Raw genomic sequence first — 13,741 nt, 5'->3', positions numbered from 1 at the left:
ACTGTAACATTAATCTTTCTTATCTAGCATAAAGGTGCTCTATTATTTGTGAGAGATGAGGAATATCATCATCTGAATGATACAAAGGGGCCACAATTGATCAAAAATAAGACCAGCAAGTATGTTTAAATCTTAAATGTTCACTCTTACATGGCTGTCTGTAGATAGAAATTAATTTCAGTCGTGGAAAGGCAGAAAATGATGTTCCTTTCTTTACGACTTTTTATGTTGCTGACCTAATGTGAGGGTTGAAAACGTCTGACATTTTACTGATTTCAATTAACCAGAAATACAAAAAGGCAAAGAAGCATTTCAAGGATGCCATTTGTTTGAGAATGCAAACATATAACCAAGCTCTAACCTCTCATACAACACGAGAGAAAAGCAATAGTCTTCCAGAGCATTTCTGCTTTGATCGTTTAAATGTTTCAGCCTTGATCATTTGAATGTTTCTCCCTCCCATACTATGCTAGATTCATCCTTCTGGTTATCTGTTGGGTTGCCAATGTTATGTGCCTATTGTGTCAGTTCCATTGACGATACAGTAGGTGGGCATGAAGGCTTTTGAGAATGAATTTGGCCTTCCCACACTTTAGTCTTCTATAGCAAGAAAGATCACAGGATGTGAAATGGAAATAAAATGCCTTTATTTTATATTGATTCACTTTTTTATATAAAAGTACTTACATTTAATACAGTTCTTCAAAATACAAGCAGCCAAACAACATATAAATCAAATACAAAATTATAAAATCTGTTTTGTTCATCTGCCTTCCTCTCTGGAGCAGCAGATGAAGTGATGTCATATATAATACTCTAAAATTGCCATGTAACAGTAAGGTCATGTCAAGTCCTCTCCATGTGATCTCATACTGTAGTAAGCTAATGGTGGATGAGTGAAACACCGTGTTGGGCATAAGCAAAAAAAAAAAATCACTTCCACAAGTTGTAGTTATGTATAGCATACTGTCAGATGTCTGGTCAGTTTAAACCATTAGGGGTCTTTTAGGGATCATTTTGAGCAGCCAACATCTCTCAACATACTGTTAACATGTGCTCATTTTGGCAGGATGATGGCAGCTGACACTACTAAGGGTTCAAGGGTCAGTTATCATCGTGAACGCAGTACATTTTCATTCACAATGTGTTTGAGTTTGGCTATGGCACCGCATACGTTTCTAGAGTTAGATGTTTGAAGAGAGGGAGAGAGAGAGACAAAGAGAGAGAGAGAGAGAGAGAGAGAGAGAGAGATATGCATGATAAAGCATGATAAAGTTGAAACTGCTTAAAAATATCCCCTGGTTGGACTGGATATAAACACTGAGTATATGCAGTATTTATTTTTCTTCTTTTTTTCCCCTGACAAAGCCAGACAATGCACTGGCAACTGAACACAGCTTGGTTTGTTTGTTTGTTGGTTTGTTTGTGTGTTGGTTTGTTCATTCCAAACAGCTTGGCCATAACAAGGTCTTTCGGGTGATGAACACAGCCTTTGTTCAAACAAAAATGCATGTGAATAAGGCAAGACCAAAAAAAAAAAATAAACAAAATAAATAAAATTAACAGTTGACCAACATTTGAGACCAAAAATACATTTGTTTTGAAATCCCAGAATAACACAACACAGCACAATTAAACAAGTGCTGTCATAAAAGTAACATAATTCTTGTAGAAACTGCAGTTACAGGAAGCCATAAAAGCGAGTTACTGTCCCACATAGCAAAAGCAAATTTCATAACAAAAAAAAAACAAACAATAATAATAATAATAAAAAAAAACAGAACACTTAAAGTAGAACAGGTTTCATTTGCTACTGTGGTTTACTTATGTAAGTAAGTTCATATGCAAATGAGCAGCTTTTTATATCAACATCATATATAGTGCAGTATACAGTATGTATGACCATTAAACAGAAACAAAGGAAAATAAAAACAAAAATATAACATACGAATAGTAAGCCCAGGGCTGTGAGACACTGAAGGGGACGAGGAGGTAATGCCGATGTCAAAACAATCCTAAATGAGTTATCCGAACCTGATAGGAAATAGAAAAATTGTTGTTTTTAATCCCCTTCCATTTATTTATTTTAGTTTTTTTTACACTTTTTACACGGACGTAAAAAAAGGAATAGAAAGTGTAAGGTCAGGCTATGCGGCGGTCTCTCGAATAGCGCCCTCTAGTTTCTTTGGGAGTAGCTCTCTCCTCTCGTCAATGTTGATGACCGGCTTCCGACAGTTTTGGCCGTCAAGGTAGATCTTCGCGTACACGGGGTTAGAGTAGTTCATAGGCTGTGACAAAGACAGTAATGATAAGATAAGACGTCACACAGGAAAAACTTAAACTTAAACAAAAAAACAGGTGTCTTGACAACATTAATAACGTTACTCAAAAGAGTGAATGACAATGACTAGTGTGGTGGGCCACACTAGGATAACAGACATGCAAGTGTGACATTACCATGCAGACAATACACAGACAGGGACATGGGAAGACGGTGGTTATGTTTATCAGAACAGACCATGAAAACATACAGTGAAGGTTGGTTAGCTGCGTAAACAAGCCTGACAGCTGTAGAATGTACCAATCAAGTAACAGCTAAGGTGTTCATTTAAATCTACACCATTCAGTCACAGTATAATGAAGTGTAGCCTTTATTCCGAAGAAGGAACCAGCCAGTTTGAACCAGTTTTGACAATATATTGTGATTAAGTATTTCTCAATATTGCATTAATACTGAATATTGTGATGATTTGTCTCAAGTTATGTGACTTTCACACTGTAAACAAATCTAAGAAGGAAAACAGCTAATTTCATCTACTGTTGAGGGTTTTTGGAATAGCCGAACCCAATGCACTGGAATAAAGACCTACACCACAGCCTAATAGTTTGCAATATGGTGACATATCTGACACCTTTGATCTATGGACCAAAACACACAAAGCATGGAATGGATGATGATTGACAGGGCTCATTTTCATCGCAGTGCGACTAATTCTGTCTACCCTTTCCCAACGGGCGAAGTGTTACTCAAACTAATCAAGCGGTGTAAACATTCATTTCTACAAGGGCACGGTGACCTACAGCAGCCTCGTCACACCACTTAGAAGGTTTGCTCTGGTGATTACTGCTTGATTGCTTGATTGAACTCCTTCAGCCTGCCTAGGACTGAAATAGCAGTCGGTTTCTGTTGCTACGCATCTTGTGTTACTCTGAATGGCCCTCCAGCCCAGGATGTGATATACCCAGTGGCCTTAGGAGTTGTGGGGTCTCTTTGAGTTGTGGGGTCTCTTTTTTACAGATCATGGCGTGGAGTTCTTTCGAATTTCGAAAGGGGAAAACAAACAAACACGTGTCCAGACGAACAGATGTACTCATGAGTAATTCATTGAAGGTGGGATCCACCCTAATGAATGTATGTACATGTACACAAACACTTTCACTTTCACATCATCTGGATGCTTCACCTGTCCAGGTATGCCTTCTTTTGGGATTGTGTGAATGTTCAAGGTGCGAGTGTCACTGGATTTTACACACCAGCCCTATAACACACACCAGGTCAGTGACTCAACATGATAGACAGGCACTCTACCAAGAACAAAACCACCATCATTACCATAGCGCTGAAACTACAAATATTAAGCAAAAATAAGAAGAATGGTGTCCAAATTGATATAAGATTTACCTTTATGACAGGAACTATATCTAGTGTTTAACTCTTTCAGATAAACCTTAAACTGAAAGATGCTCTCTGTTTAGTGTTGAACATGAGCTCATTGCTCACACATTTACTCCATGAAAAATGCCTCAAGCCTATGACAAGAATGAAGTGTTCACTTTACTTCGGGGTGCTGTTAATGACCACACAAAACATACATATGCCGACTGACTGTACGTGTATGAAGACAGATTTGAAACCATATCTTAAAAAGCTATTTTGCCAATATCGAAGACCTCATTTCAAGTTGTCGGCTCATAGCTGCGATTTTTGGCAGACCTGAGGTCACTTGACGGCTGAGGTGACAATTTGGTCCACAACCAAAGTCTATAATTTATTAAGCACTATAATTCTGCCGGATCGACCAGTTCTGGTGTAATTGTCTATATCAATGAGTTTTCACACTAGCGACAATGGCACACTGAAAACAGTGAATGAGCCTAGTTTTTCTTCGAGTCACTGTGTTCTTAATAAACAGTGATCTGGGGGGAAAGGATGGAAACAGCAGATGTCAGATAGTTAAGAAAAGAACAGAAAAAAATGGTTACACTCTGAGCTGAGGCGAGACAGTCAGCAGATAACAAGATCACTGAAGATTTTACAATTCATTTGTTATGCTGCAGGTTAGCGCAGGAAGAGACAAGGATGTCAGATAAGAAGTGACTGAGTGTGAGAAAGTGTGAATTAATGTCTTTCTCATTGTTAGTCGGATGCACGTCCCCTAAATTATCACTGTCACCAAACAGTACAGAGAAAAAAGCTTGAGAAGATAAGGTACCGGAGGTTCAGCAGAGAATATTTATTCACTGCTGACTATATTGATATCATACCATGGAGCCTTGCTATACATTAAAATAACTTGAATAATAAAAGAACAAGTCTAGAAAAATAATTGAATATAGCCATTTGAAATATATTATATTATTATCTTGGTCCACCATGAGTGAAGAGACAGACCTTGTGGGGGTCTAGTGTGAAGTTGGGCTTGAGGAGGCTCCCTGCGTCGGCGTGGTTGTCGTGGTCCACCTCGTACATGTTGTAGGACGGGTTGCCGATCTCGACGTTCAGTCCTCCGTTGGTCACGGGCTGTCTCTGCACGCGCTTGCCCCTGGGAGACAGACTTTTTAATCTACCCATGCAAATGTAGAATAGAACAGTATCAAACAATATCACATCTATATATCATCACACAATATACTGCTACTACACAATGTCTATCATATAAACTAATACAACATCAAACAATATCGCATCTATTTATCATCACACAATATACTGCTACTACACAATGTCTATCATATAAAATAATACAACCACTAAATATCTACCACATATTGACAATGATATTACATGAGTACTGCTTCATGTTTTCACAAAGGAAGAGCACTTCATTTCCATACTACCTAAAATACACTGCTGTAATTTAAATGATCTTTTCTAACCTGTTCACAGAATAGAAGAAGTTTGCCTCTGCTTTTCATATATGTAATGATATACAGTAAACATTTCATCCAATATGGGAAGTAATGATGGGATTCTCATGGCTGAAAATGGCAAACAGTGAAGTAACTGCTGTAGAAGGTATACAGCACAGTGCTCAGATCATGTCTTGATTATGTGCATCAGACTGGCACAAGTCCAAATTGCGTCTCATTGCGTGTGTTATGTACATATGGGTTTATAATGTGCATTTCAAATCATCGCGCTTTGGGCCGAAAGATGCTTTTGGATGCAATCCTTTTAAGTAATGCATCTGGATACACTGTTTACGAAAAATAACAAGTAAAACAAATATCTCGCTCTGGCGGCTACAGAAGGCCGTGCCTCTAGTCAGCTGCAAAGGGGGAAAGAAAACCTCTTAGTGTATGTAAATACCTTTGCCTTCTCTTGCAGATGAACACACTGGCCACCACGGTGGTGATGAGAATCACCAGAAGCACAAGCGGCACGATGATCGCTATGCTCCCTGAAACAGGCAGGGATAGGGAGGAAGAGGAGGGGGAGAGCGGGTGTCATAATCCCAAACTAAATCCACAGATTTACAGCGACACAAGCACTGAGATGCTGCTGCTCTCTAAGGCTATGATCACAAACTCAACCAGAGGCATACGTACATACACACACACACACACACACACACACACACACACACACACACACACACACACACACACACACACACACACACACACACACACACACATATACATACACACACACACACACGCACACACACACACACACACACACACACACACACACATACATACATACATAGATTTGCCTAAATAATAGGAATGTACCCAAATCTGAATACGTTATTCAGGAAAGCACAATACCCATTTTATGTTGGATTTATGGTTTGCTTGATCCTTTTCAAGCTTTAATAAACCCTTATGGCTTTGAACCCTCAACTCTGACTCTGAGGTTTTGGCCACATCCACCTATAGATGGTAACCCTGCCATTTAAACAGCAACAAGTTAAAGTGACAACAACAAGTGATTTGTGAGGCTAGCAATGGACTCTAATTCAGGAAGAGTAATAGATATATTTATTGATCGTTCGTTGATTTTCTGCCTCACTTGGCTGCATTGAAAGGTGCAGTTTTTGATTGTGGCGGAAGAGTGATAATATTGTAGCTCAACTGCCAATCAAATTACACCCAGCCTTCGGTACTCCTGAAGCAAGATGTTGATTGGAATAGTGTACCTTTAAGTGTGAAGTTCTTAGATAACTGCCAGCTCTAACTAAGGCTAGGTCCACACTGTTAGTTCAAATCAGATCAAGTGACAACAACAAGCGGCTAGCAATGGACTCTACTGTTGTAAAATAGCAATTCATGTAATGTAAACAAATCAAGAAATGTAAGATTATGCCCTTCAACTGAAGGACATTTTTCTATATATCTTTACTGTATTTTTTATCAGTTTCTGATTGTTTAATGCCCCCCAGTTAAAGGAGTGTGGTAATGGGGTTCACACAGTTAATCAAGCTTAGTTTAGTTAAAAATAAAAAATAGATAAAAGAGAGAGTGAGAGAGAGAGAACATTATGAGGATGTGGAAATATATTAATTATAAGCCAATTTTAAATCAATGTGATGCTTTGAAGGCACAACTATTGCATTGCCAATGAATATTAGGTAAGGAAATACAATGTTTGCCTGATTTAACGATTTAACTGACTTCCTGAATAAACCATGCCCACTTCTGGCCTTATATCCGAAACAGATACAGAGACAGATACAGAGATAGATCATTTTGTTGGTTGAACAGATACAAATACAGATACAGATAATCCCATCTCTGTACACCTCTACTAAATAATGTGCACTGATACACACTAGACATGCCCAGAAGCAGCCTTGAAATAGGAGTGTCCCCTTATCAAGCAGGGAACATATGCTGGGTTGTGCCATCCGTTTTTGCTTCTTCATTACAATGTAAAATGTTACATGTGTACACACACAGAGACATATGCACACACACACACACACACACACATATCTGCACACACACACACACACACACACACACACACACACACACACACACACACACACACACACACACACACACACACACACACACACACACACACACACACATATCTGCACACACACAAACATATGCACACACACTCACATACACACACACACACGTACACACACACAAACATGTGCACACAAACATATGTTTGCACACATACACATTATGCACATATGAACAAGATAGATGAAAACACATGCATACACACACACACACACACACACACACACACACACACACACACACACACACACACACACACACACACACACACACACACGCACACACGCACACACGCACACACACACGGCCACACACACACACACAGATAAGAAAAACAAATGTGTTTCAGGGATGTATTTTCCGTAAACACATACTCCATCTTTGATAACCATCATATTCCTAACTTAACCTATATTGTATTCCGACCATGGGCCACACTCCAGGATGGCCTGCGGATGTCAGTCAGTTTTATTCCCTTTCAGTGCATCTAAGACTGTTGCAGGCACACTTGTCCATTCATAGCTTGTGGAATGTTCTACAAGCTCGGTATGACACATTTCTGTGGTGTCGCTCCCATGCCGGGAAGGTGGCCATTTCCTTTTGAAATTCATGCTGAAATACTTCCTGTTTGCATCAGACAGGTTCAATTCCCTGCCACTGCGTGACAAAGATACAGATTGTGCCAGAGTACATATCTGATCTCTTGGTTCAGGAATTCAGGAAGAGTAATAGATATATTTATTGACCATTCCCATCTTTTCTACCTCACTTGGCTGCATTAAAAGTGCAGTCATTGATTGTGGCGGAAGATTGATAATATTTTAGCTCAACTGCCAATCATATTACACCCTGCCTGCCTTCCGTGCCTGAAGCTAATGGTTGATTGATTGGAAAAGTGTACCTTTAAGTGTGTAGTTCTAAGATAACTGACAGTTCTAACTAAGGCTTGGTCCACACCGACAGTCCAAATCAGATTTTTCATATCAGCATTACATCCCGCAATTGATCAGATCCGATCGGCGTCCGGGTAGTAATCTTCATTTACAGATTTAACTCCATTAGTTGACATTGACAATGATATTGTGCCCAGAAGCAATGTTGATATTGAACAAACCAACATAGAGGGAAATTAAATTAGCTTGTTAATTTACCACATGATATTAGTAGCTGTGTGATGTACACATGGAATTTACGTGGAAGTCACAGACTAAAAAACAGAGAAATCAGAGCTGTGAGACCTAAACAGATTTCCAAAAATGTAAGTATTTCGAAGTTTGGTTTGAAATTAATTTGATTTTTTTTTTAATTCATGTGATTTTTGGCCGTTCAGACTTGTTACATATCATCGGATTTCAAACAGATATGCACACAAATCAGATTTTGACTGACAGTCGGACCATAGCCTAAGACACTGCCATCGATTTGTACTGCTTAAAATGAAGCCGACTGCTGCTGGTTAATGCCACTGACTCTCACCTGGACTGGTGTTGTCGGAGCGGCTGCTCTTGGGCGCCGGCCTCTCACACTGCGTCCCTGACCAGTTGGCCGAGCATCTGGGAGGTGGAGCACACAGAGCGAGAGAGAGAGGAAGATTTAAAACGAGTCGACGTCCAATAGCAATCAAACAGCTGGTGCATTCCTAGAGGCTTCATCGAGAGTCAATATTGGCCTCTGCTTCAGTACGTCAATGTACACATCCTTTACGTCACACAGAAAAGAAAACAGCCAACCAACCAAAAATAGGAATAAATATAAACAAATAAATGTAAACAAAAACAAACAAATAACTAAACAAAATCACAGAGAATAGTGTATACTTCCCTACAGTATCTCTACAGTAATATCTGAATGCTGAGCGATGGTACGGGACGGACGTAATGAGTCATTGTGTCTGGTTGTGAGAGTAATGAGGGAGCTTAGCCGGCTTAGCCGCCGATCTCCAGTGTCGGGGAGCCGAGCCTCAAAATGTACCAATGGGAAAAAGAGGGGAGAGGAATGGATGGGCGTTTTTGCGAGATAAGAGAATGAGCCCGTGCTACGATATGATCCTGTAAGATTAAATAGTGATTAAATATGGAGGAAATGAAAAAAAAAATTGGAAACAATTAGCAGAACTCTGCATTACTTTGATTAAATTATAAGATTCAAGATTCAACAACATAGGGAATCTAAAAAAGTGAATGAATAGAAAGGGGGAAAAAGCAAAGTTGGGAGCAGAGCTGAATAATGAGAAATGTGTTCATAAGCAACATATAATTTAGCCATTACTCACTGAAAAGCTTTTTTAACAACCATCACCACACAAAACCAAGATGCAAATAAGGCTCCCAGAACAATCATCAGTGTAAGTAATTGGTTGAATTTGGAATGCACTGGAGAGAAAACTAATTTGTTTCACGCATTCAGTACCCACAAGGACAGATCTGCAAACTCTCTATCGCTCTCTCTCGCACACACACACACACACAGGCATACTGAAACAGACATATTCAAACATACACAGGCACCTACATACATCCATTCTCAAACAGAAACATACACAGGCACCTACACACACACACACACACACACTCACACTCAAACAGAACCATACACAGGCACCTACACACACACACACACACACACACACACACACACACACACACACACACACACACATACTCAAACAGAACTATACACAGGCACCTAGACACACACACACACCTGAACTCACACATAGTAAACTCATGACTAATCCCTCCCCAAACACACACATACTCCATATACATCACAGCAACATCAACTTGAGGTATTTTTAGCGGTCATGTCCTTTTCGGTTGAAAGGAAAGCAGTAAAAGTGACTGGCGGCAGTGTGAGGTAGAGGCTGTCATTATGCTTTAAAAGTTACTGTGCCGTGTCTTGCACTATAAATAATAAAACACATATTTGTTTCTTCCTGGTATCATATTGGGAATGCAAGAGCGAATGAAGGGATTTGTGGCTTTATAGGCTTTCTGGAGAGAAGACTCCAATTGAAGCCTGTGTGGACGATGGCAAACACTTAATCACTGGTAGTGTAATAGTAGTCTATGTCTAAACTACTTTTTATAAATCATTGGCAAAAAATGGAGAGTATTGTAAAGCATTGTACACAGTAGGCTATATAAATAAAAACCCAGTAGATCAGAAAACGTCCTCAAAGTAACGTAATGTTAGCTAGCCACGTCATTTAATTTGGGCTAATAAAAGCATAATGCTTTAACCTCTTAAACTGTTTCAAGTCATGATGATCCTCATATTAAAGCACATTATAATAAGGTTATAAGGTTTCATTTGGAAAAGGACACCATCAGTTAGTGCGTGGGATATCTGTTCAAGTGTTTGGCTAAAAGGAAGCTAAAAATTCACAACCAATATCCTGCCCGCCATTAGTCAATGCTTGCCTGCCACTGAAATTCAAAGCTTTGTTTTTACCCCAAACAAAGGAAAACTACACCTCGAGGACAACTACACCTCGAGGACAACGTTCCTGTTTTCACCCCCAAACAAGGGAAAACTACACCTCGAGGACAACTACACCTCGAGGACAACGTTCCTGGGTGATTGCTGTGATGAATACTCCACATACTCCAAGACCAAACAGATTCATACACACACCCTCTCTGAAATACCTACAGTCACTGGGACACGCACACTCTCATACACACTCCACTAAGATACCCAGTCACAGACACACACACACACACACACACCCACACCCACATGCACAACCACCCCCCCCCCCCCCCCCCCCCCCCCACTCACACCCAAACAGACACACAGATGCAATCCCCTGTCAGTGAGAGCGGAATAATGAATGGCGATGTGCTCCAGGATGGAATGGCAGACAGGACCAGAGCTGGCCCTGGATGCATGTGGACTGGACCCACTCTCATGGACACAGCGGTGGACTGGGACTGAGTGGAAGATGAAGCCCCAGCCCCATACTGAAAAATGGTGGATTATGGGGACTCAGCATTGCGGGGACTTGGAATTGCGGGGACCTACTTGCAGCGGGGTTTGTTAAAGGCTGTTATTGTGCATATCCCCTCGTTCTGACAGTAGTAATCGCACGGGTTGGCCAGCTCGTCGCAGCGCTGGTTCTTGTAGCCAGCAGTGCAGCTGCAAGAAATTGCGTGGACACATGTAAGGAGATTGGGACAATTGAACTCCGCTGGCTGACAGAGAAAAAAGGAAATAGCACACACACACACACACACACACACACACACACATGCACACACACAAACACACACACAGAAACAGAAAAGAGAGAAAAAAGGGACCACTTTCCGGCAATGAAGAATGAACAGAGGAAAGAAAAAGAGGAAAAGTAAAGAGAGTTCTTTCTGTTAACAAGTTCTTTCTCTCAACACCATAAACTCAAAAATAGGGCCTGCCAGAGGCTACATTTCCATGGTGTGACTGTGCCCAGTTGTTTGTCTTGACAAAATGTTATTGTTCAGAGAAACTGCCAACTTGGTAAGAAAAAATACATAAATAAAAACTAAAATTGCATTTGTATAACAGTGTATAACACTCCCTCTATCCATTGGTTCCTTTCAAATGAATGGTTTAAATAAAGACACATTTAGGCAACAAAAATGTCTTTGCTCTTTGTAATGCTTTGTCCATGCAACTCAAAGGTCTTCTTGCAAGCAATGCTGTTAACCGCTTACAAAGGGAAGGTTCTGGCGCCTGATCTAAAAGGCATTCAATTGTGCTAAATGATGTAGTATGTGTGTGTGGAATGGGCATATTTGTTCTGTCCAAACATGGTTGTGTACGTAGTCATCTCAAGTGCCAACAATCCATGCTCTAAGCTACCCTGGCCAGCAATACAAAGTATGTTTCAAAGTGCTGTGTACCAAGGCTTATTGTCCACAATGGAATTACTGGACTTTTCATTCAGTAGGTGCTGGCTGTCACTAAGGCCTCCTTTCCGTGGCTCTCTCCTCCCTAGATAACATTATATGGACTAGCAGACACAAAAGCAGTAGCATGTACACAATACTTTTTCAGGAAAGAAATTGCTGGTTGGAACCAAGGTTAGTTATGTATTCAATGACTGTACTAAATAGCATACAAGCTAACTGCCAATTTTCTTGATAAGGGGATAACACTAATTTACAAACTGGTCTACCACCAAAAGCTACTTTATTCCATAATCTTGTTCTATTTCATAACATTTTGCATGCTTGAGAGAGCACTCATGCTGGAAGTCAGGTCCAATTCTGGCTAGCTGCCAGACCTCAGTTTTGGGTAGCTGCCAGATCTCAAATGCCTGCATACATGAAATTCAACAACCTACCAGAACTACCCATCATTTTTGTTCATGCAACACAGAGTATTTCTAAAGCCTATGGTAAAATCAAAGTAGGCTGACCTAAAGTGCACCCCCCTCCAGCATCGCTTTCTCAGTAGAGATCACTACATCAAATCTGCTATGTTGGCAACACTGCTTATTCCCTCAAGGTTTTCTCCACACAAGCAGTGCACGGTTATTATGCAATAGTGGTAGCCTAGGTTATTTTCTTACACTGTCTGTACTTTTCATATGTGCATTAAAACAAGCAATATAAAAAATATTCTGTATATAAGCAAATGAACAGGACATTTTAGTGGTTATCTAATGCAAAAACACAGTATTAACAACAGAATCAAAAGACATAGGGCTGACATGAAAAGAAATCTTTGGAAATATTTGATTGACTGGTCACAGGAAAAAACACTCAAAGCTGATAAGCATGTCGTATTTCCATATGTAATGTTCACAACACTGTGTAATCCTGTTGGATCATTATGATCACAGAGATGAGAGACATGGAATACCCCAGCAGAGGAGGGCGTCAAAGCCCATTAGCGCCAGAGATGGGTGATTCTCATTTCTCTGTTTGTTATCACTGACTGTGATGAGACGTTCATTTACAAACGTTAGAGTGGAAGGTCAAACATTATGATTTCTTGACAATGACAAATCCATCATCCCACAGGTTTGCTGTGCCTCAAAGCCATTGAATAAACCACATTATCGAGATCTGTTAACCTTACAGAAAATGAGATGAGATCATTTGCATAGAAATTGATTCCTTCCTCTCGATTGTGTCAGTCATAGTCGAATATCTGCACGTGGCATTCAAACTACAAAGGATGATTGGAAAAGATAATCTTAGTAAAACTCAAAACATGTTTATGGAGTGAGACAATTTCCATTTCAGCAGTTCTGTCTGAAGTAAAGAAAAAAAAAAAAACTTTACACAAAATAAACACAAAATGCTTGCCCTGTTGATATTGTAATTTCAATCGCAACCTGAAAATGAAAAAAAAGGTTTGACAACACTTGTTTTCAAGGTTGTGTGTTTAAATTTTTCTTTTTAACTATGGCAGTAACTCTCTAAAAAAAACCTGTGTATCCTACCGAGGGTACGTCATCCACTCATATTCTGTCCCTTTGCTC

The 13,741-nt window shown here is 40.0% G+C and overlaps 1 protein-coding gene across 5 annotated transcripts in view; it reads right to left on the bottom strand.

Annotated features, from left to right (window-relative positions):
- Positions 1 to 630: 630 nt before the first annotated feature.
- lrp1bb (low density lipoprotein receptor-related protein 1Bb) overlaps positions 631 to 13,741 on the bottom strand; it is a 302,617-nt gene continuing 289,506 nt past the window's right edge. Inside the window, exons 86-91 of one of the 5 annotated variants that reach the window (XM_031582278.2) lie at positions 11,293 to 11,406; positions 8,743 to 8,819; positions 5,591 to 5,681; positions 4,673 to 4,844; positions 3,465 to 3,539; positions 631 to 2,288 (exon numbers count right to left, since the gene is read on the bottom strand). In XM_031582278.2, the coding sequence (XP_031438138.1) occupies positions 2,148 to 2,288; positions 3,465 to 3,539; positions 4,673 to 4,844; positions 5,591 to 5,681; positions 8,743 to 8,819; positions 11,293 to 11,406 (670 nt within the window). In that variant the 3' untranslated portion in view covers positions 631 to 2,147. The remainder of the gene's footprint in view (positions 2,289 to 3,464; positions 3,540 to 4,672; positions 4,845 to 5,590; positions 5,682 to 8,742; positions 8,820 to 11,292; positions 11,407 to 13,741) is intronic. The other 4 variants (XM_031582279.2, XM_031582280.2, XM_031582283.2 and 1 more) reach the window with 4 other exon arrangements.

Source organism: Clupea harengus, chromosome 2 (genome assembly GCF_900700415.2).
Source record: "Clupea harengus chromosome 2, Ch_v2.0.2, whole genome shotgun sequence".
Lineage (NCBI taxonomy): Eukaryota > Metazoa > Chordata > Actinopteri > Clupeiformes > Clupeidae > Clupea > Clupea harengus.
The sequence above is the reverse complement of the archived record's forward strand: the minus strand, read 5'-3'. Positions and strand labels throughout refer to the sequence as shown.